This window comes from Cibotium barometz, chromosome 52, assembly GCF_041138505.1.
Source record: "Cibotium barometz isolate CiBa-2024 chromosome 52, ASM4113850v1, whole genome shotgun sequence".
NCBI classification, from domain to species: domain Eukaryota; kingdom Viridiplantae; phylum Streptophyta; class Polypodiopsida; order Cyatheales; family Cibotiaceae; genus Cibotium; species Cibotium barometz.
This window is the reverse complement of record NC_141097.1, coordinates 14,382,209-14,407,193: the sequence shown is the minus strand read 5'-3', so window position 1 is coordinate 14,407,193 and position 24,985 is coordinate 14,382,209. Positions and strand designations below refer to the sequence as shown.

The 24,985-nt window shown below is 46.0% G+C and overlaps 1 protein-coding gene across 7 annotated transcripts in view; it reads right to left on the bottom strand.

Moving 5' to 3' along the window:
* Positions 1 to 24,985, bottom strand: part of LOC147608841 (5'-3' exoribonuclease 4-like) — a 107,931-nt gene that overhangs the window by 19,309 nt on the left and 63,637 nt on the right. For all 7 annotated transcript variants that reach the window (XR_015264410.1, XR_015264411.1, XM_086788825.1 and 4 more), the window contains 4 exons: positions 19,838 to 19,908; positions 19,321 to 19,449; positions 19,135 to 19,211; positions 19,008 to 19,048 (listed from right to left, as the gene is read on the bottom strand). Coding sequence is in view for 5 of the 7 variants with exons in the window: in XM_086788825.1 (XP_086644951.1) it covers positions 19,008 to 19,048; positions 19,135 to 19,211; positions 19,321 to 19,449; positions 19,838 to 19,908 (318 nt within the window). In the remaining 2 variants the exon portion in view is untranslated. The remainder of the gene's footprint in view (positions 1 to 19,007; positions 19,049 to 19,134; positions 19,212 to 19,320; positions 19,450 to 19,837; positions 19,909 to 24,985) is intronic.

Sequence of the window (24,985 nt, the reverse complement as noted above, 5' to 3'; positions counted from 1 at the left end):
GTAACCATCCGTACACCACACTCATGTACTGAGGCTTCGAGACTTGGCTCAGCTTCAGCTCGTCTTATTGAACCTCATTTACAATATGAACATATGTACATGGGCATCATATAATCACTCAAGTCATGGCACTTAATCCCATGCATCTGGATTTGCATTTAATGGCCTCACATGCATGGTTTCACACCATAGACGTGCCATGGCACGACCTCCACCCCCTCGAAACCTGCACATCCTCCGGTATGTGCCAAGTCATCATTAAGATTCACATATATCTGGATGTTGTCTTCATCTTCTACATTACTAGGAAGATCATCCTCTTCCTCTTCAACCATATCCATGCTATCACTATCAAGCCTCTCATCTTGAGTCTCCTGCGAATCAAAAGGATCACTGTCATGCCTTCTTTTAAACATCTTGATCCTTTTGCCTGCTACAAGATTCTTTATCTCTGTTCCATCAAGCTCACACAGGGTATACGTGGCATTTCCATGCACATGCTTGACAATGTAAGGGCCAAACCATCTTTTTGCAAACTTCCTTTGCACAGTGAACTGGTTGTCAAGACTACTATCATACATTAGAACCCAATCACCTTCTTCAATGGGTTTTGGCCGGAGTCTGTGTCTTCTATCAAATCCTTCTTTATTTTTCAACCTTGCATCTTTCAAACGAGCTTTAGCAAGCTCTATATCTTCAGGCCTTCTCTCCAACTGCCTCATTCGCAATGCAAGGAGGTCTTCCCTGTTCAATTCTTCCACCCAGGGTAATACATTCCAAGTTGGGACTACTTCTTCAACTGGCATTACCGGCTTCTGACCATACATTAATTCTGCAGGCATGTATCCTGTCACTGAGCTATGAGTTGTACGGTCAGCCCATAAAGCATATGGTAGCAGCCTTGGCCACTCCCGCATTCTTCCTCTGCATGCTTTAGCCAAAGCTTTAATGATTGGAGGATGTCCTCGCTCGCTTTTACGATTGCCCTCAGGGTTGTAAGCACATGTTAGGGCCAATTTGATGCCAATTCTAGAAAAGAATTCCCTTGCTTCTTCAGCATCTAGCTCACCCCTGTCAGCTGTTATTTTCCCAACACAACCATACCGGCAAATCACATCTTCCAACAGAAATTTGCATACTATTTCCGTGCTCTTTGTTCTAAGAGCACGCCCTTCCACCTGATTTGTCAGGTCTTCTCTTGCAAGTACTACGTACCGCATCTGCCAGATTCCCAAGGGCATTGTAACTAGATCCACTAGCCATTTGTAGTGCATGGCAGGTGGGTAGGTTGGTTGCAGGCCATCACGATGTCGCACATTCGAGTACATTTGACATACCATGCATGTTTCCACATATTGGGATACATCCTTGTACATTCCTTTCCACCAATATCTTTCCTTTATTTTGGTAAAGGTGGCCCACACACTTCGATGTCCAGCCCAAAGACTCTCATGGAATTCTTTTATGAGCTTCCCTTGAGTCTCTTTATCACATATAACTCTCTGTGGCATAGCATTCCTCTACTTAGGATGCTTCCACAAGTACCCATTCTTTAGAAAATACCCATATACCTTTCTGCGGATCCTCTTGAATTCTAAGTCAGACCAATTTTCCTGCCTTGTCAAGGTTCTCAAGTATTGGCCAATAAGCAACCAATCTCCTTCATACATTTCCTCAGTAAAAGACTCAAGTGCATTTGATAAGCAAGCATGGTCCCCTTTTGCATGTGCAGTAGTATAGAACTTTGTGCCTACATCATCAATGTCACTAATCATCCCTTCTTCATCTTCATACCTGGCTCTTGATAGCATATCTGCAACTGGGTTGTCCTTCCCTGCAATATGCTCAAACTCAGGATTTAGTGACTTGATATAGGCAATCCACCTGAGCATAGCGATATCTGGAGTGGTGCAGCTTGCAATCATCCCAAGGAGTGGCAAGCAGTCAGTTTCCACAAGCACGGATGCTCCAATAAGATATTCTTTTTCACATTTTAGAGCAGTGACTACTCCCAATAACTCCCTCTTGATCTGCGGATAATTTCGCAGTACCTTTGCTCCAAACCTGATTACATACATGTGATCATCCTCATCATCTTGCCCTACTGCCCATCCTATCCCAGTAGGACTAGTATCAACTATTACAATCACACGCCTGCCACACTCATAATCTACCTTCCTTAGAGTAGGTGATGATTGGAGCAGACATTTCAGCTTCCGCATAGCTTTAATATGTGCAACACTCCATAAAAATCTCTGATTTTTCCTCAAAAGTTGGTAGAGAGGATCTGCTACATGTGCATAATGTGGGATCCATATAACATAAAAGACACATGCACCAAGAAATCTCCTCACCTCTGTAACATTAATGCATATCTCTTTCATTCTTTGTATCGCATCTATCTTGGCTGGACAAGGTCTGCGCCCATTAGTACTACAAAGATGCCCCACGATTAGTACTTCACCAACCCCAAACACTGATTTCAATCCAGACAAGGTAAGATTCACCTCTTCAAGCCTGGATAGAATTTTATCACAAACTTTTATATGATTTGCCACAAACTTGCGGCACCCTTTTGAATCCAAATTCCCATCTTTATCTTTTTCATCACAGCCTTTTATGGGCACATCATCCAGAAAAGGCATAGTTATTTGTGGTATGAAGTCTCGTAAGACTTTATTCATTCCATTCATCATATGCGCCACTGAGTTGGTGGCTCCCTGTGGTAAGGTGCACATCCTTACCAAACCCAAAGGAGTTTTCATTGTGGTCATGTCCCTGCTTTGTATATCCAGCTGGAATTGATCATATCCCGAATACAGATCACCCATAGAGTATATAGCTTTCCCTGCAAATGCTTCTGCAAACTCGTCCACAATCGGACCTGCTCCCACATTTCTGATTGTGACCTTGTTTACAGGTTGCATGTCTTGAATGAAGCGCAATGCTCCATTTTTCTTTGGCACGGTAAACCATCTGTTGGAGTATGGAGCGCATGATGGCTCCAAAATTCCCATCCTGATCTTTTCTTTTAGTAATTCCATCAGCTTTGGCAAGAGAGCTTTTGGTACTGGAATCGGCCGCGGTTCCAGGGCACATGTGGAACAGTGAAGATCACCATTGGCGCTATTACGCTTGGATCAACACAGCCTATCTCATGCGGCTGAAAAGCAAATGTTTTACAAGCATCTCCTTAAAGCATTCCTTTTCAACTGGTAACAGGAAATCCTTGTCATCGATCTTCAGCTCTTTTAGGGTTTCCTGTGTAAACTTATGCCCAATTTTCTTCGGGTCTTTGAGATTCGGTTGCATAGAGGCTTCATCTATCTTCTCCTTGCTTTCTGGTGGCAGGGGCAAGGCAACTGGTTTCACCTTCTTTGCAACTGTTTTATACTTTGTATCAACACGAGCATCCATCTCACAATACATGTTTTTCCATTCCATTCCCTCAAATTCCCGGATTATATCATACATCCCCACAGATGACACCTTTACCATCTCATTCCCACCCTGTAAGCATGCGCTTTCCATGGCAAAAAGCTCACCCATAGTATCCACAAATGACACCTCGTCAAGCACACCTGAAATAAACTCATTTTTCTCCAAAAGACCACACTGCTCAAGACTTTTTTGTACATTTTGTACATATCGACGCATACCACACTTCAAATCCTTGCTTTTTACAAAGACTATTGACCCATAGCTAGAGAATCTCTGAAAGTTTGCTGAAAAGTTATTTACATTGATTGAGTCCTGCGAGAACTCATTGCCCCTTGTACCATTGCAATCCCGCTTTACAATGGCACCTGGCCAAAATCCCTCATCTCCCTGTAGTTCATGAATTCTCTGTTTATCTTTGGGAGTGACTGTTCTCGAAGAGACTCGCGGTTCCTTTCATGGTTAATGCAAACTGTCAAGAACTGAACAGCTTTCTTGCCATCTTTGCTCCTTATTCTTGCATATGCTGAGCCATCATCCAAGACTTTTGTCTCCATCCTCACAGCTGTAATATAGGGTTGCCCAAGGATAAGGGGATACGATGACATCTCCTGGACGAAGAAGTTCTGATCATCTTTCACATCCCCTGTAGTTATCCTTACATTTGGACAGGCTGCATAGAGCTCTCCACATGAGTTATTAGCCGCCTTAATCATCCACCCATGATCTACATCCATTGGCCACTTACATTTGTTGTAGAGGTTTTTAGCCATAAGATTTATTTCAGACCCATGATCGATTAAGGCAACATACGGCTCTTCCAAGTCTCCTATCTTGACAAGGGTTTCAATGGTGGCCCTTGCCCAATGGTTCCTGGAGTAATGACTTTTTGCAAGAGCTTCTTTTTCATCACCCTCATCCACAAAGCGCACTTGTCGTGCCCCTCCAGTAGAGTGACTGCATTCCACCACATTCTCTCTCTCTTCCTTTTGCTGTACCTGTACTCCATGAGTCTTGGAAGTGCTTGTCTCCCCCTGTGATGGAATAGATTCAATTATGGACTGTCTTTTCCTCCGTATAATATCAATTATCTCATCATGGAATTCTTTCTTTGCAATTCCCAAGACTTCCCCTAGTGTAAATTCCACCTTACTGTTTAGAATCCTCTCTTCTAGCACCTTTTTGAGATCCGTTGCGGCTTCAATATCAGATTGGAGTTTGTAGAGCGGACTTTTCCCTTTACCCTTCTCCTTCTCATGCTTCATCTTTGCTGGCGCTTCTTCCATTGATACTTCCTGTGGAGGCTGGTTTTGATGTGGGAGAAACAGGAATTAGGGTTAGAGTTCATTCATGGGAGACACACACAGAGAAGAACAAGGGAGAGAGAGAGAGAGAGAGAGAGTTGTGGGGATAAGTCAACTCATGAGGCATGAGTGTGTGACTCCCCTATCACACATGTATATTGCACTAGTACACATAGTGCACTTAGTACATTAAAAGTACTAAGTGTACTATGTACTATAACTTATGGGCTTGTACACACTATAAGGGTGGGCATAACGCCTTTACCCCAACAACCTCCCACTTAAAGGCAAAGTGCCCTTAAGTAAAGGAAAAGAAAAAATCAGCATGTACATGATAATATACAAGACCATATCAAGGCTGAAAATGGCCTCATCCAATGCCCATCAAGTGTCTGCAATGAGCAAACCGCTCCGGAGGCAAACTCTTTGTCAACAGATCAGCCGGGTTGTCATCTGTATGAATCTTAACAAGCTGAATTTGCTTGTTCTCTATCACCTCTCTGATGAAGTGATACTTCACATCCACATGCTTCGTCTTTGCATGAAAGACAGGGTTCTTTGCCAACTGGATGGCACTCTGACTGTCACAATGCAACAATGGAATATCCCCTGTATAGCCCAAATCAACCACTAACCGAGATAGCCATAATGCCTCCTTGCAAGCCTCTGTGGCTGCAATATACTCGGCCTCTGTAGTAGATAAGGCAGTGCACTTCTGCATCCTGGATATCCATGACACAGCACCTCCTGTGAATGTAAATACATAACCGGTAGTAGACTTCCGGTTATCTGGATGACCGGCATAATCCGAATCCGTGTAACCATGCACTAATGCATCCTGTTTGCCAAAGCAAATGCACAAATCCTGTGTGCCCTTCAGGTATCTCATGACACCTTTCACTGCTTCCCAATGCTTCTTGCCAGGGTTGGCCATGTATCTAGAAACCACTCCCACTGCAAATGCAATGTCCGGCCTAGTAGCAACCATGGCATACATGAGACTGCCACAAGCTGAAGCATACGGAATCTTGGCCATATCAGCCCTGTCTCTATCTGACTGTGGGCTGTCCATAGCACTGAGTTTCACATATGGAGGCAAAGGAGTACTAGTCTTCTTCCCCCCATCCATATTGAACCTCTGCAAGACTTTGCCAATGTATTCCTTCTGAGACAAATACAACACATGCTGATTTCTGTCCCGAAGTATCCGCATACCCAAAATGTGATTTGCATCACCCAAATCCTTCATATCAAAGGTTTGATGCAGCCTCTGCTTCAAGGTATCCATCTCCTTACGAGATTTCCCGGCAATCAACATATCATCAACATACAAAATGAGAATCAATAGACTGCCATCCAAAGCTTTCTTGGTGTACAAGCAGTGATCTATGTCACTTCTCCTGAATTTCTGTGATTTCATGAATGTATCAAATTTGTGATACCATTCCCTTGGTGCCTGTTTGAGCCCATAAAGACTCTTTTTCAGCTTGCATCAAGCTTCTCCTTTCCACTCACTGCATAACCCTCTGGCTGCTGCATATATATCTCCTCATGGAGATCACCGTGAAGAAAAGCAGTCTTTACATCCATCTGAATCAAGTCCAGATCATCATGTGCAACCAAAGCTAACACAGCTCTAAGTGTGGTCATTTTGACCACTGGAGAGAAGATCTCATCAAAGTCCACACCATATTCCTGCTTGAAGCCCTTAGCCACTAACCTGGCTTTGTATCTTGGCTTTGCATCTGGTGCAACTTTGAGCCTGTAAACCCACTTGCATGGCAAAACCTTCTTGCCTGCAGGCAAAGGCACCAACTTCCATGTTCCATTTTTATGCAGAGAATCCATCTCTGACTTCATGGCACGCTCCCATAGAGCTTTGTCTGCCCTCTGTAAAGCCTCTTTATAACATGAGGGCTCCCCACAATCAGTGAGCATCAAGTAGTCAACCCCTGGAACAAACCTGTTAGGGACTCTGGAGGGTCTAGTGGACCTCCGTACCCAATGACCATCATTTGCAGGTTGCTGTCCAGCCTGCATATCACCCATTGGTGGCTCCTGTTCCATGCCATAAGGCTGAAAAATCATGCCCGGTATCTCCTCTAACTGTGGTATATCCATAGGGATATCTTCTGCCATCTCTGGCTGTCCATTTGGACCATTTTCAGCACCATTTAAGGGCTGGTTTTCCTGCTGTAATGGCTGATTTACAGCCCTTTGTTGTTGTCCATGATGTCCATCATCATCAAAGATGACTCTGCCAGGCTCCTGTTGCCTTGCAGGCTCCTTATACATGCATGTTTCATCAAAAATGACATCATTGCTGCGTATGATCTTTCTATTCATGGGATCCCAAAGTCTATACCCCATTTCACCTCTGTCACCATATCCTAGGAATATGCATTTGTGAGACTTAGGATCAAGTTTGGTGCGCATTTCCCTGCGTATGTGCACGTACGCAACGCAACCAAACACTCTCAAGTGCTTGTATGACGGAGGCTTCCCTGTCCATACTTCTTCTGGCACTTTCCCACCAAGCCTCGTGTTAGGTGACCTATTTATAAGGTGAACGGCTGTCATAACAGCTTCAGCCCAAAAACCATGAGGTAATGCAGCATGTGACAACATAGAACGGACCTTCTCCTGTATGGTCCTGTTCATCCTCTCTGCTGTCCCGTTTTGTGGAGGATCATAAGGAGTAGAGAGCTCCCTCTTGATGCCTTTAGCATCACAAAAGTCCTGAAACTGTTTGGACATATATTCTCCACCATTGTCGAAACGCAAAGCCTTCAGTGTTTTGCCAGTTTGATTCTCAACAAGAGCAACGAACTTCTCAAACACTGAGAATGTATCACTCTTCAAACGAAGAGGATAAACCCACACCTTGCGTGTGGCATCATCAATAAAAGACACAAAATATTTTGCCCCTCCCAAAGAAAGCTGAGGCATCTCACATACATCTGTATGCACAAGCTCTAACTGAGCATCTTTCTGTCCAAGAGCTTTCTTGTGGGGGCACTGTAGTTGCCTACCATATATACAATGCTCACAAAACTGAAAACTTGAAAACTTTAGAGAAGGCAAGTAACCAAAACGAGACAATTGCTCCATTCCCTTGACACTCATGTGTCCCAACCGGCTATGCCACATAGAAATTTCCGGCAGCTCGGTTGCATTTACATTAGCATGGTGACAAACACCTGCATGCATAAAGTAAAGAGTATCCACTTTAGAGCCTCTGGCAACAACCAATGAGCCCTTACTAATTTTCCACTTTCCACTACCAAATGTGGTAACATAATCAGCATCATCAAGCTGTCCAGTAGAAAGCAGATTCTTCTTGATCTCAGGCACATGCCTGACATCATGGAGCATAAGCTGTGAGCCATCTGAAAACACAAGCCTCACATCACCTCTGCCAAGAATCTTGCATGCATGGTTATCACCCAAATAAACCACTCCTTCATTGCCAGCAGTATACCTGACAAACAAGTCTCTGCAACCTGTGACATGAAAGGAGGCACCTGAATCAATGATCCATGAGTGCATACCATGACCACCTGTAAGAAGTGAATGGGCATCAAGTGAAGACGTAAAGAGGACCTCATCCTCACTGCCACCTGCATGTGACACATTGATTTCTTCAATCTTGACTCCACTTTTGCCCTTCGGCTTTACATCTTTGGCTTCATCCTTGTCTTTGTCTTTGCCTTTTCCCTTTTCTTTTTGATCATTTTTCCATTTGTAGCATTGCTTTTTAATGTGTCCCTTCTTGCCACAATAATGGCATTCCAAATCCTTTTTGGAGCGAGACTTGCTCCTTCCCCTTTCTTGGCTTTTCCCCCTTTGCTGGGATCTCCCACGTGCATTCATTGCATTGGACTTTCCAACAGAGTTGTTTTTTCTGTTCATCTCTTCTTGAAGAAGAGCACCCTCAACATCTGCATATGACAGCATAGCATTCGAATTGCTAGTGGCTGTCCTGAATGTGTCCCAACTCTCTGGCAAAGTGCATAACAAAAAAGTGGCTTTGAACTCATCGTCCATTGCCAACTTTTGATTGATGACCTGGCTGACAATACCATTAAACTCATTTAGATGGGCTGTCATAGAAGCCCCTTCCTTCATCTGAAGACCTATGAGTTTCTTCTACCAATACACTTTGCTTGAGGCACTTTGTTGGGCATACAAGTCCTGCAATCTCTGCCACATTCCCCAAGCTGTCTTCTCTTCACGAATGCTGAAAAGTAATGAGTCTGACACAGACAACATGATGGTAGATCTTGCCAGCTCATCCATATCTTCCCACTCTTCAGCAGTAAGAGAAGCGGGCATTACACCCCTTTCTTTGATAGGCTTGTGCTGCTTTTTCTGGAGCAACACATTGTAGCACTGGGTTTGCCAAATATCATAGTTATGCGAGCCTTCAAGCTTCTTGATGTGAAGCAATGAAGAGCTCTCACCTGTGGTTGCCATAGCAAAATGCAACCTGTCAATGCCTGACTCCCTGCAAAATGTGCAAACACTGCACCAAAAGCACACAAAGTGCTCACAGTTTTTCTCCCAAAGTTTATCTCCCACTGCGGAAGCAAGAATGCAACTTTTCTCCCACTTTATGTGATGAAAACACCAAAATCTGGTTGCTGCAGATTTTGGACAGCACCTTAAATGTGCTCTTTTGCCCTTCCAAAGTACTGTACAGCAGTACCAAGTGCTCACCAATGATGTACCAAACCTGTACCGGCAAGTACAGCAGCTGAATTTGAACCTTTTGGTCACTCAAAACAGTGTACAGCCATGCCAAAACATGCACAAAGATGTGCCAAATCTGTACCAGCAGGTACAGTAGCAATAAATGCTCTCCTGGCTGTCCAAATGAGTAAAAATCAGACTTTTACAGTCCCGAACACTGCATAAAACAGTCCCGAACAGAAATTGGGCAAAAGCCCCTTGACTGCAAGCTGATTTTTGAGGATTCAAGGCATAAATGTCTTGCCTGCTGCTTTGCCAAGCTCAACAAGCATATAAACTTGAAAAGCCCCTTGATTTGAGATCAATTTCTGATCATACATGGTACATTGACGCACATGAAGGCATCCAGAGTGTTCACGATGCTTCCCCCTGGCCACATATACATCAAATACATGAAAGCCCCTTGATTTACAGGCACATTGAGTGCTTGTAAGGCATCAACACATTATCCACAGCATCAAATGCGATTGCCTGCATGCAAATCAACCAAATCGGCACAAAAGCCCCTTGATTTGCACTGCAATTTGCTGCAATTTTGCCCAAATGTGCGATTTTTCACATCATACAGCATGTATGAGTGCTTAATTGCACAATTACATCAAAAGCCCCAAATTTTGACATTCAATTTCCTGCAAATTGATCCTGATTGTGACCAATGTCCTGCAAATTGATCCTGATTGTGACCAATGTCACCCAATTTTGCCAATTTTGCTCAAAATTTGAGCAATTTGGCACCTGTACCTGCTCAATTGTTGATTGTACTTGTTCAATTGCAAATCCCAAAAAAAAATTGAGGAAAATACCTTGTAATTTCTGATTTTTCTTCAATTTGCAGGCTGTTGTTGCAGGAAAAGAGTGCAGAAAGGGGGACTCCTCAGGCGCTGCTGTATAGACGATGCTGCTGCTGATGCACCATGCATCTTCACATCGCAACCCATACAGAGGTAGGCCGCATCGGCCCTGCAGAAAACCAGGGCGCTGGAGGCCTGGCACACATCGCAAGACCTCGGCATGCTAATCGGCGGTTTACTGATCTAATCTACCTTAGCACACAGAGTGCAGACGAGTGGGTTGGTACAAGGCGGGACAAGCTGCCATGAAAGGGTTTGGATGTGTGAGGTCTGCGAGCAGGCTCCGGCGGTAGTAACCTGCAAAGCCGATGCCGCTTCTCTATGCTTCGCCTGTGACGCAGACATCCACTGTGCTAACCCTCTGGCCAGCAGACATGAAAGAGTCCCTGTCCTGCCCTTCTACGAGTCCCCTGGCCTCATCAAGCTCAACGCTATGGATCCCTCATCAGACGGCGGATGTGGCGGCGATAGCTCTGACGATGGTGAAGATGATGATGAGAGATCTGTTGCAGACGCTGAGTTGTGAGTCGTGGCTCCTGCACACTGAAGAGAAGAACTACGTGCCTGATTGCTGCCTGTTGCGTTGCCTTGCTGCGCCTGACTCCTTGCTACCATCAAGGAGAAGAGGAAGGGAGGGATCACTAAGGGCTCTGATACCAGTTGATGTGGGAGAAACAGGAATTAGGGTTAGAGTTCATTCATGGGAGACACACACAGAGAAGAACAAGGGAGAGAGAGAGAGAGAGAGAGTTGTGGGGATAAGTCAACTCATGAGGCATGAGTGTGTGACTCCCCTATCACACATGTATATTGCACTAGTACACATAGTGCACTTAGTACATTAAAAGTACTAAGTGTACTATGTACTATAACTTATGGGCTTGTACACACTATAAGGGTGGGCATAACGCCTTTACCCCAAAAGTGTACACACTATAAGGGTGGGCTTGTACACACTATAAGTGTACTATGTACTATAACTTATGGGCTTGTACACACTATAAGGGTGGGCATACAACAGGTTTTGCGGTGGAGGCACATGTGATGGCCCAGGGTCCTTCTTTCCACTACCACGGGTGACCCTTTTTGATGGCCCTCCTTCCTCATTTCCCTCTTACGCTTTTCCTCAACCTGTGCCTCATTATTCTGGCATTTTGCAATATAGGCATGAACAGATAGAGAATCCACAGGTTCTTCCCAGCCAGTCTCAAGACGTATACAGTCTCTTGCCTCATGCAAAGCCTGCTTAGACACCTTCTTTGACGCAATTAGCTCCATTGTTGATGGCCAAAAATCTTCATTCTCATAGTCTTCATCCTTCTCAAATTCCTGCTTTGATTGACCGGCCTTTAACCCATAGGTTGCCGCCTCAACCATAGAGATGGCATGGCTAGCAGCCATATCCTCAACCAGCTTTTTCATCCCTCCTTTCCCAAAGTTTGTGCTTAACGAAAGACCAGTCTCTGTAAGGTGGATTTTTCCATCTTTGAAAAATACAAGTTGGTTTCTGAGAGCTTCCTTATAACTGGCACAGTCTTTCTTCGCATGTTCTGGGTCATCACACCATATACATCTGAATGTAAACCCTTCTTTGCTTTGAGGCCTTTGCATAGAAGCCTGCCCTAATGGTAGCCCTTTTTCCTCAATCCTGGACATCTTCAGTTTTAGGTCTCGCATGCCCTTAATAAGCTCATCCATCGGCCCTTCTACCTTTGGGATTACAGCAGCAGGTTTTGGTAGATTCTCAGGGGTAACAGTTATAGGAGTTGCCGAAACAGTTATAGGAGTTGCCGAGCTCATCACCATTTTATCCCTCCTTCGCTGCCGCTTTGCTAGCATGGTGACCGCATCCTCGACATCATTCCAATCATTCTTTAGCCCCTGCTCTGTATCCTTATCCTCAAGGAGAATTTCCAGTTTTTCTTGGAGATCTTTCCCAGCTGCTTGTAAGAAGAGCTCTGTTTTTTCCCTGTCTAAGGTTGTGCGCTCTATCCTTGACAGCTGGGCATAGCGCTTCTCAAACTCTCTTTTCAACTCTGTGACAGAAATTCCAATTTTGGGTTTTGTAACCCACTCCAAGAAAGTTTGCTTGGTCACCCGCTCGGAATCCTCCATGAAATAACCATCCATCAAAGCAAGCTTGAACTCCTCCCAGTTTCTGCCACCATGTGCTGCCTGTAATCCTCTTATGCGCTCTCTTATTTCGAGAACACATACCAGCTCAAAGCTTCGAACCATATCCTCCTCAATCACCCTGTTTAGCTCCATTTCCTTTGTGTAATTGCGCAGGTACTTTGTGATGTCTTTACCATCAAATTGATCCACCTTTTTCACGATTGACTGCAGTGCTTTAGTCGTGGAAATTTGCCCCCTCTCAGCCGCTTGCTGCTGTTGCATATACATAGTAAACATCTGAAACATTTGCATAACCCCGGGGTCAAAATGAACCCCCTGTCCCTCAGGATTCTCAGCCATAACTTGCACTGTGAATTTCACCACTAACTCTCACCCCAGCAGTTTCACGTCGGGTTCACCAAAGCTATTCCTTTTCACACCATTGCTCAAGCTACATTGGCCACATCATCTTTAATTGCCCATGCTCCACATACTTCTCAATTGCAATCTCGAGTGCCCATGGATACTAGGACACACACATTTCCAGGCGGCCGAACAGCTGCTATTATTTCCAACGGACCTCCAGTAGACACGCTCCGGACAGGCCTGCAACAAGCTCAAAACCAAACCGTCCACCCTGTACACCTGGCAGCGCCCTCCATAGCCAAACTCTTCACACACGCCACGCATCCATATGTACACAGGCCTAAAAGACCTCTCAGAAAAACGCATGACATACTTTGCCACCCCCCCCATCTGCTAGAGCATTCATGCCCAGCAGCAAAAGCATATGTCCAGTAGCTATCCACCAGGATCAAAAGGAAACAGCTCCAACTCACCATCCCATTCCCCAATATCTGTGAAACACCATGGCTGCATCACTACATACCAAACATCAACCATAGCCACAAAATCATTTTCGTCCACTTCACCCATAACAAACCTCCTCGTCTTCAAAACCTGTGGCATTACAGCATTTAGCATCCCATCCATCAACACTTAGCACTACCACTCAGGGAAAGCTTCCTGAGTATGGTTAGCATAAGCATGCTTTGTTCCTGCTCTGCATAAAACTTAAAGAAATCTTTGAACTTAACTTAGAAAATATTAGTTTTATACAAATAAGAAATACAAGACAGCTGGTATTGCTTTTACCAGGAGTCAGGTACTGCAAGTACAAGTCCTGGTACAATTCAAGTACAACAGGATACAATCTGGTACAATAGGATGCAATCTGGTACATGCTAGTACAGCAAGTACAACCTGGTATAGTTTGTTACAGCAAGTACAACCTGGTATAGTTTGGTACAGCAAATACAGATCTGGTATACGTTGGTATAACCTAGTACAGTAGGTACAATCTATTACAACAGGTACAGATGCTGGCGGCTTTAGCCCTACATTCGAGGAAAAATTTACAGCCAGTCTGCGTGTTTGGGATCATCTCAAGCGAGTCCTTCACCAATCCGCTCATGTTGCATCTGAGGAGAGTCTGCGACAACCTTTGATCTAGAACCCTTGGTCCGTTTGCCAAGTGGTCACATGTTGGGGGCTCCCCCACATGTATCATGGGGAGCTTTGAGCATGGGTCTTGCTAGGTCACTTGGAGATTGTCTTGCATTCAGACACCTGCCCCTAGAGGCCAGTACAAGAGCCTCACTAGGATCCGGGGTAGGGATAGACTTAGCCTCAACATCAACTCTTCCATCCCTTAGGAGTGGTTGGTCCCCACCCCGGACCCTCCCCCCTACAGTGGTTGAGAGTATTCACAAGACATGATATATCCTTGCCAGTCCATGGCGCAGATGAGAGCTCCGCCTTACTCACCTTCTCTATTGGACCTCATGGCAAACTGGAGAGAGCAAAGTCCCCCCACGGAGAATTTCAAGGGATGCACCTTGCAAAAGGTGAGGGTGATTGGTTTCCATGTGCATGAGTGGCACATAGACCACCCACAGGCCACGGTGGCCAGAGAGAGATTCTGGCATTTGTGGATTTGGGAGGGCTGTCCTCTCACCCGCCTCCAGTGGGACCCAGAGGAGTGGACATGGCATGATCCAAATGATAGGGAGGAGACTCCTAGTACCCCCTTTTTTGCCTACACTGCACGGCTGGGCTGTAGGATCCAGATGCTAGAGGTTGAGAGCACTCCAGCAAGACACTAGCAATCCCAAGGCCTCCCTCCGTGGTTTCTCTCAGATTTTTGGAAGAGGCTGTGGAATAGTTTTCAGCAGCGAAAGATCGTTCTCTTTTTTGTGGCAGTTAACACATCGGAGCTTGGCGGTTGGCACTTGGCTGGCCATTGGAGGTCGGCCCAACAGTCTATTCGAGGTGTGGCCATCCCCAAGAGTCCCAACGTCATTGTCTTTCGTATTGCCCGAAGGCTCAGCAAGTTTGGCAGCAGATTCTCTGCATCTTCACTATGGACCGAGCCCCCTCCCGCACAGTTACATGGGGCACAGTTGCTTGGGCCACTCAGGCCAAGGCCGCCATGTCATATGAGGAGGGTAGGGGACTAGCCCTTCGGGGTTCTCACCTTGAAATTTCTGAAGTGTGCAGTCCCAGCTCCGTCTACTCATCACTAGACTCAAGGTCCTAGCCAAAGATAAGAGATTTACAAGATACAACACTATTGATGCACCACATATCCGGAGAGCTCGATGCAACGAAGCCATCGAAGGCACCCTCACCCTACCAGTGAAGTCCATCCAGAGCATCTGGCTCGATATCATCCATACCCTATGTGGACAATGGCGGAAGCGCCGAGAGGCCTTCATGAGGATCTGGCATCCCGATCCCTTTCCCACTGACAGTGGTGGTGAGCCCACTTGGTATTATAGACCACATGTGTGGTTGTTTCCCCCTCCCCTCATTGTATGAGATAGCCTTCTCCTCCTCCTAGAGTGGCCAACCGGAGGAGAAGAGCATCATCCCCCCTCATTATGTTTCTCGACTCTTGCTTCCCATGTGGAGTGGCTGTTTTTCTTGGTAACTAATAGAAGGATCTTTTTCCTGGGAAAAAAAAAAGGATCATGGGTAGCCGGTGGACGATGGCGAAGTGGAGCTGCCAAGAGGACCGCAAAGGACAAAGTGTGAAGGCAGCGACAAAAGAAAGAGCTGAACAAAACACTGGATCTAGGCGGAGCTATCACAACTCAACCGGTGCCGGTGGCAGCTTGCTCGACACTAGAGCCACCAACATTGGTGGCGTTGTTTGACAGCACCGCTCCCTCCTCAGCTGGGCGATTTGCTTTGCACTAGCTCCACCCAAAACGGTGGCACAAGCTGGCTAAGAACAAGCCACTACAAGTGGCGGCAAGCTCAGGACACCCCACCACCTCCACGTTCTTCACAAAGGGCATGGTCCTCAGGGCCATCTGTAGACTGTGTAACAGGTGGGCCCAAGATCATGAGGGACTGACTGCTGAGTACATCTCACATGCCGATGATAACCTAGCGCCCCTACTAGCCTGCATGTTCAATAGAGCCCTTGTAAAGGATTTCCACCCTCTTGGTCCACTAAGACCATCACCCCCATCCTCAAAGCTGAAGATCCACTTGATCCTAATAATTATAGGACCATCATGATTGGCAAAACATTATCCAAACTCTATGGATCAATCCTAGAGGTGAAGCTCAGTTCATTTGTAGAGAAACAGGGATGCAAAGCCTAAGGGCAGAGCTCAACATCAAAGGATTTAATGCTGCTTTGTGGATTTCCACAAAGCTTTTGATATTGTACCCCGAGCCCACCTCCTACAGCATCTGCAGGAAATGAGAGTCCTATCTGACATAGTTTGGAGCATCATCCCCCTCGATGAGTCCCTCACCGAGTGAGGCCCAGGAGGTACATCACACCAGATTTCCAACACTATTGGGGTGAAACAAGGCTGTCCTCTATCATCCACTGTTTTTGGCCTCTACATTGATGAGATCTCAAGCTTCATCGGCAGATTAGGCAACACCGGTCCCACACTGGAAGGCATATTGATACCCCTACTACTTTATGTAGATGACATCGTCCTCCTTTCAGATTCAGCCGAGGGACTTCAGAGACATTTGAATACCTTACAAGATTTTTGCAGCGGGCATCTCAGCCATCTGGGAGATTAACGCACCGTCAAAGGAGTACAAGAGGCAGTCCAAATGGGGGCAACCAGCAGCAGCATAGACGGGGCAGCCTCCAATCAGTAATGTACATCATCGAGGTGATATATCAATGAGGTAATCGCATTAGTTCAGTTCAGTCCAGTACAGCTTTATTCATGCTTTTGTACTGCATTTACTTGCAAGCAATAAAGCGAATAACCTTTAAGGTGGAGGCCTTTGAGAGGGTGGATTGGGACCCAATCTAGTGTTCATGTGTACTTCTCTCAACTCTGAAATTCAGAATTCAGCTAGTGTGAAGCATCATTATCTTATCATTAAAACAATTCCGCATCAAGTGCATGTTACAGCAGCAAGCACTCGAGAAGGATTGTTCATCATAATTATGGTGATCCTAGATGTCTCTCACAATCCTCCAGAGAACTGTGACATGTGGAAGGATTTCCTCGAGCATGATAGATTCACTCATACAAGAGTTGGTGACTCTAATGAGCGATTAGAGAAGTCAATAAGAAGAGTTGGTGACTCTGAGTATTGAATTTATATTTGTGCACTCATGCAAGGGTTGGTGACCTTAGCAAGTGTGTAAACTCATGAAAGAGTTGGTGACTCTGTTCAGTGAGTATATGAACCATGGAACGGTTGGTGACCCTAGTGAGTTAACTGGACTCATGCAAGGGCAGTTGCTCTAGTGAGTACAATATTTGGATCCACCATGGGTGGTGCCCATGGTCGTGAATGTTTTGCTGTACAACATGGCAAGTTGGGAGATTTAATTCAAATCATCCCACACAAGCATTTACATGTGAAATGCACTTCCATGTGTGACTTGTTTTGTTTGCATCGACATTGCCAGGTATTTTGCCTGTGAATGTCCATGGGCATCAAGGACGCCTGGACACCCCGTGGACGCACATGTGCACACCTGTTTGGGACTAAGGCAGTGACTTTTATGTGTTTTGCAGGTGGTAAGTGTGCACACTCAATCTTATTTAATTATTATTTCCTTTGTCTACTAAAGTCTATGGTTGCAGGTTCATACTCATTAAAGTTTGGGCGGACAAACTTATAAATTATAAGAGAGTTCACATTGGGCTGGACTTTATTAATGAGCCGGGACCAGTTATGAGTGTTGGGCACCTCGGCACTCCACCAAAAGCCCATGAGTTGCTAAAAGTATATGAGGAGGTACTTTTATGGTACACGAGTTGCTTTACTGGGAGCATGGTGTGTTGAACAAGTCAGGGCAGCCAAAAAGAGCAAGTCAACTTGTTCTAGGGGGGGGGGGGGGGGGGGGGGGAGCTCAAGGCTGTTGGACAACAAGAAAACAAAGTTTTGAAGCTGGCCGACTACTCCTGTTGATGCCAGAGAGCTGGCCGACTGCATACACATGTACTGTATGGCTGGTCGACTAGTTGAGCATGTGCTGTGTAACTCGTGGACTGCATAAAAAAGTGCTGCAGAGCTGGTCGACACGGAAAAATCTCTTTTCTTGTGCTGGCCGAGCTGTTTACAGGCCTTCTAGTGCTGGTCGACAGTTTTCTTGCTTCTCTACAGGCTGGATGTGCTGATACTCCGCAAGATAACAAGGCTTTTTGGGGTTGGAATTAATCCAGCTTGTGCCTGGCTTCAACCCTATTTGGCCTAAGTGCTGTTTTGGGCCTGTTTGGAGCTGTTGGTTTGCACAATCGAGTGGAGAGCCGTGAAATCAAGGAAACGGTTGGTGATTGTTTCGCCTTGGTTGGTGACCGAGGGATTGGTTTCACTAGAAGGCAGTTGGTGACTGCTATGCCCTGGTTGGTGACCAACAGCTTGCTTTCTTTGAAGAGAAGTTGGTGACTGCTATGCCCTCGTTGGTGACCGAGGGTTTGTTCTCTTTATTGAGCAGTTGGTGACTATTTTGCTCTGGTTGGTGCCCGGGAGTTCCACGCACCAGATTTATCCAAATTTGTAAAAAACAAAGTAATACAAGCTCTCGGTCTGGTTGGTGACTGTTTTGCTCTGGTTGGTGACCGAGAGCTTGTATTACTTTGTTTTTTCCAGATTTGGATAAATCTGGTGCGTGGAACTCCCGGGCACCCCCATCTTGTACAAAAAAATACTATGTTGGTAATAAAGATACCTCAAGGGGGGGCTGGCCCAAGTGCTCTGTCATGTGCAAGATTATCTTATGTGGTTTCAAGATGTATATGTTTATGATGCCTGTGAGAGATGTATTGATTCATGCTTATGTTGTGATGGATGTTGAATGTATGCTATGATTTGGTCCACTAGTTTTCTGTATTCACGTGCCCACCTGTGTGACAATGTGCATCTTACAAAAGTTGAAATCAACCAAACTATACCAATGTGCATAGTTCATGCCCATTAATGTTGCTACTGTATGATCTCCATTATTAAGGTAATTACTAGTATCCAAATGTTCAAACAAGGCTATTACCTGCCAGGCAAGGCGCTTCCCATTCATGTCTATCTCAAAATCTGCATTCAGCAACATAGCTACTTTTAGTTTTCATAACAAACACATGCTTATTGCAACAAATGACAGTGGCATATTAGGAACTCACTGCTAGGGTAGAAATCAATGATAGGAGACTGAGGATCAGTCATTAAAGACCTGTATTGCTGTGGAAGGGCAGCTGCACTGCAATTTAAAAACACAATGAATAAACATAATGGAAACAGCGAGTGAAAAAATCAATGAATAATATCAAGAATTATAAAATTCTGAACATATTCAGCTCATTGCTAACCTTGCAGCAGGCAGTACTCCCATGAGTTGATCAAATGGCTTGAAGGGTGTCCCAAGTACGAAAGTAATTTCTAATTGGTCAAGATTTGTAAGGTCAGATGCAAATGGGGCATAATGATAAGGGTAGAACCTGCCACAAGATTGCACAAAAAACTTGAAGCCAGTGTACATAGCAAGTCATTGCATACATGAGACAAAATTCAAATTGGTATCAGGCTTAGCAATCATTTTGTCAAGACGACATAAAAATGGTAGAAGTAGAGCTTTATTTTCAAGCTTCAGCCCAAACTCTTAATCCACTAAAGCACAGGGATAATAACCTGGCCAAGAGAGAAACACCACCCCATCCCCCCTTTCCCCCTTCTCTTTCCCTCTCATCTTTCACAGGCAGGTACGTAATCTGTAAAGCCCCTCACAATATTGGACAAAACTGTCAAAACAATCACTACTTCAACGTCCACAGTGGAACAAAATTGCCACCTTTTAAATGATCTTAAGGGGGTAGAACGAACATTTACCATTGCCATGAGCACACGCCTTGATAATAGTAGCGCATGACCCATAAAAGACCCTCCGTGTATTTCAGTACCTGCAAATTCCAAAAACACAATATTTGTTGAAATGATTATTATGTACTTATTTTATTAATTTTGGAATTTATGTAGCTGACCATCTAACTTCCTATTTAGCTTCATGTTGCCTCTTCCTTTAAATCTATCCCTCCCCTTCTCCTTGGCCCCTCAACCCTGTACAAAAGGTTTTTTCTGTATTAAAGTTAACCTTTCATCCTTGCTTGGCATAATGGTATCCTTCACAGATGGAACTTATATATATACCTAGAACATGCCCAAATTCACCTTATAAGAAAGTGCAATTTATAACCTCATGGTAGTCATCCACAAGACAATAAACCATCAACTCCATCATGTATAGTCACCGTAGGGGGCAGCATGTACATGTGTCTGGGACAAGCGAGTAGCATGTGTAGCCATGGACGCTTAAGCACGTGTGCCACGTAGCACTGACACGTGGCATTTGGCAGCTGGACAGCAAGTCGACCAGCAGATATGAGCTCGTGGAGCTGTCCTAAAACAGGCTGACAGCAATAGAGATAGCCCACCAGCACCGGGGACGCATATATATACGTGTGTAGATATTCGTCATTTTCCATCTGTATTTTCTCAACGATTAGAGCCTATAGAGCGTCTCTCTCCATCTCTCTGCAAAACAGGCTGGTCCCAAAGATTAACAGCAGTCTGTGGGCTCTGATTTGACGTCTTCGTTTCTCAGCCATCATTTGTACTTGAATTTCAGTTGTATTACTTTCTTCTTGTACATAATACAAACAGTAGTTTTATGATTGCCCGCTGTGCATCTCTCTGAGCTCCCCTCCCTCAAGCTCGTTTCCTTCCCCCCCCCCCCCCTTTCTTTTTGTGTTCGCGCTGCCCAGCACTGCCCCCTCCTTGCGTTGTTTCTGCGCCTCCCCTCTCCGTGTTGTTACAAATGCCCAGGGACAGACGGGCTTCCAATCTCTTTATTTATTCGTCACTGGGACCTCTTGGAAGGCGGCCTTCGTGTTGCCTTCAACGAGATTATGATCACACGTGCCATGCCAGAGAGACTCTCAAAGGGTTTGATTCACTTGATTCCTAAGGAGGGTGGTGACCGATTGGAGATCCAACAGTGGAGACCCATCACTCTTCTAGGGACTGCCTATAAGATCTTGGCCAAGCCATCAGCAGGAGACTTCAACCCTCTCTCCCAGACTTGATTCATGACACTCAGACCAGCTTTGTTCAGGATCCGAGCATTTTGGACAACATCTTCACCTTCTGGGAGGCGACTGCTCTTCGACCAGGATGTGGATGTAGGACTTCATTGTGCTGCTCCTAGACTTTGAGAAAGCTTATGAAAGGGTGGATTGGAGCTTTCTGGAGGGCACGATGAGCCGGATGGGATTCCCCGTGGGAGTGGAGTCGTGGAGTCTCAGAACTTTACTCAGCTTTGCACAGCCAGGTTCTCATTCAGGGAGCCCGTGGTGACAGATTTCCCCTTTCCCGCTCGGTCGGACAGGGCTGTCCTTTGGCACCTTACCTCTTTCTATTCGTTCGTCGAGGCCATGAGCAGTTTTCTTTCAGCCCAGGAGACATGACTTCACGGATTGTGCCTCCCCCTTCGCATGCAAGAGGAGTTGCTTGACTCAGAGTTTGCAAATGACACAGCAGCTTTCCTTTCAAGAGAGATGGGGAATCTCTAGAGATTCGTGAAGGCGATCGAGGTTTTTTGCCACGCATCAAGAGCACATATAAACTGGCACAAGTCATGTGGTTTTTGGGTAGGCTCTGCAACCGCCCCGACTTGGCCCTTCCAGTGGATTCTGAGGGGCACTCCAGTTCGCTATCTTGGTTGCCAGGTTGGCATTCACATTTCTCCAGAGCAACAGCTCGCCCCTCTTCTTCTGAGCATTTGGAAGAAACTTTTATATTGGAGTTCTGTGAGGCTCTCCCTCGCAGGTAGAGTGGCGGTGGCGAACCAAGTTCATCTTGCCAGCATGTGGTACATTACTTGGTGCTGGGCCTTCTCTCGGGCATGTATTAGCCAGGTACAGCGTTTGATCAGGACCTTCCTATGGGCCAGCAGTGATGACGGGGACCCGCTAGGGCCAAGGTGGCATGGAGAGTGATCATTCAACCATGTAGTAGAGGGGGGCTAGGCCTCATTGGCCCTGCTATTCAAAGTCGTGCCATATTGGGCAAGCTAATCGTTAGAGGACTACTTCCCGGTGGTGAGCCCTAGAAAAATGTCTTCTCGGCTTGGATTTCAGCCCACACTCGGAGTCTAGGAGGCCCTTGGCCAGAGAGTACCAGATAGAGATGCAGGCCCGCGGTTTTAGTCCACCTTTTGAGGACAGATTTGCATCTAGCTTACTTCAAACTTGGGATCACCTCACGCCAGCCCTAAGGCCGATGGCTCCGGCAGCCTCTAAGGAGCGGACTCGGCAGCCTTTGGTCTGGAACCCCTTGATCTGTTTACCCAGTGGCCACGTGTTAGGGGCCCAACCTTATGTATCATAGGGCGCCTTAAGCACAGAACCAGGCAGGTCCCTTGGAGATTGGATCGCACACAGGCAGTTACCCCCGGAGGTGTAGGAGAGAGGCCTGGCAGGGGTCCGGGGTAGAGCCAAGCTCAACATTAACATCGACTCAGCTATCCCTCAGGAGTGGTTGACCCCTATCCCAGACCCGACTCCCCTAGTATGGCTAGGTGTGTTTACCAAGCACGATATTCTCGTGGTAGTCCACAGTGCAGATGAGGACACTGATCTACTCACCTTTTCTATTGGATCCCATGGCAGACTAGAGAGATCTCAGCTTCCCTTAGAGGACTTCAATGGCTGCACCTTGCAGAGAATGAGGGTGATTGGTTTTTCAAGCACAGGAGTGGCACATAGACCCAGGACCGGCCAGGGTGGCCAGGCAAAAATCTTGGCGGCTATGGATATGGGAGTGCCGACCACTCACGCGCCTACAGTGGGACCAGTGGGAACGGGAGAGTGGACTTGGCACGACCCTGCAGATAGGGAGGAGACTCTAGATGCCCCCTTCTTTGCATATACAGCGCGGCTAGGCTGCAAGATCTAGATGCCAGAGATTGATGGCACCCCGGCAGCAACAGCACGTTGGCAATCACAGGGCCTCTCATCACAGCGCTTCCTTTCAGATTTCTGGAAGAGGCTTTGGGACATCTTTCGGGCCTAGAAAGATCACCCTCTTTCTTTGGTTGACGGCACACAGGCACTTGCTGGTCGGTACTTGGCTAAGAGTTGGAAGTCGCCACAGAGGCTCGAGTGGTTAGGGCTTATGAGGAGGATGGGGGAGGGCTAGCTCTTCAGGTCTCTCACCATCGTATTTCAGCAGTACCATTCACAACCCCACCTACAAACCACTAGCGAACAGGCTCATGCCAGAGATGTGAGATTTGTAGTAGCATAGCAGCCTGGCACATTTGGCGGGCTAGATGCAGCGAGGCCATCGAGGGTACCCACACTCCGTCGGCTGAGTCCATCACGAGCATATGGCTCGATATCATTCACCCCTCCGCGGTCAGTTAAGGAAGCTACAGGGAGGTTCTGATCGCATGCGGAAGCGGCAAGAAGCTTTCTTGAGGCTTTGGAAACCTCGCCCATTTCTCACAGATAGAGGTGGTGACCCCACTTGGCATTACGGGCTAGATACAACCACGAAGGGCTAAATACAAACGCATCTCATTTAAGGGCGGGAATCAAATGATCATAAGGGGAAGAGAGACTTCTCCTCCAACTGGCCGCTTTGTGAGGAGAAGGCTATCTCATATGGGGGGGGGGGGGGGGGGGGGGGGGGGGGGGGGGAAGACAATCACACATTTGTGGCGGTTTTTTCATTAACTAATAGAAGGATCTTTTTCCCGAAAAAAAAAAAATAGACAGTAGTTAGGTACTCGTGTGTGTGCTATATGAGTGATTCCAGAGTACTCTTCTCTAACTCTTCTACACATAGGCACAAGTGTGCTACAATTGGTATCAGAGCTTAGTGAACCTGCAAGGTTTTTTTCTTTTCTAGTAACTGCTTGGATAGGGTAGGGAGCCCCTAGACTCAACGTGCACAAGGTTGGGTTTGGGAAAAGTCGTTATTCCTTTCTTGGGTGTGAAGAGCTACAAGCCTCGCCATCTCTTTGATCATTGGTTACCAGAGGTTCACGTGGCCACAAAAAGTTCACAATACAGTCAACATGGGGGATGTGCAAGTACAATGATCCATCTAAGCTAATGCATTAGTGCCTAGAGTGTGGATAGGTGAGTCTTGCCACATCATTCTCTGGAGTGTTCTTCCCGTGGGTTACCGAAGGATACTCAACCGCTTGCAGTGCTTCTTCATGGACAGTTTGGACCATACAAGAGTTGGTAATCCGTAGGTTTCTTTGGAGATCTTTTTGCTAATGCAACGAGGACATATGAGCCTTCACACTAGGTCTCACAGTGTTCAGGATCTTGGGTACCATGGATGAGCTTTGCTTGGATCTTTTCCATTTATGAAAGGGCACATTATATGGACACCACAACAATAACTCATCAATCTGTTGGCGAGTTGGATTCTTGGAGAATCCTTGTATGAAGGGTCAAATTTGGGCGATTCTCTTGAGGAAGTTGCACGTAGTTTCAGCCCTTATGTTCTCATACCGTCCTTGAAAACTTCAAGTAGCGGGAAATGCATCCTATGTCATTAAAGGCATTGAAAATGTGGAACTAACATCATGTCGTGGGGACACATGTACTCTTGCTGACACTTTGTGTACCTGGCATCCGCAAAAATCTAATTTTTTTCTGAGCACTTGCAAAAGCTGGCCTCTAAATCCAGTTTTCTGATCATTGCTGTTCCATTTACAACAGAATTGATTCCGATGCGCTTCTACTTTTTGGTACATTGCACAAGGGCCCTTACAGGCTTGACATGTATAATAGGAGTAGTGATTCTCATGTGGATGCAATGATTACTTCCACATCATAGGTTATGCGTGATAATGAGCTATGGCACGCTCATTTGGTCACCTTAACTTCCCTTCTCTTATGTGGTTACAGCGTCAGTTTATGGTTCACCACCTATGTACAAGCTCCTGACAATGTGGACCGA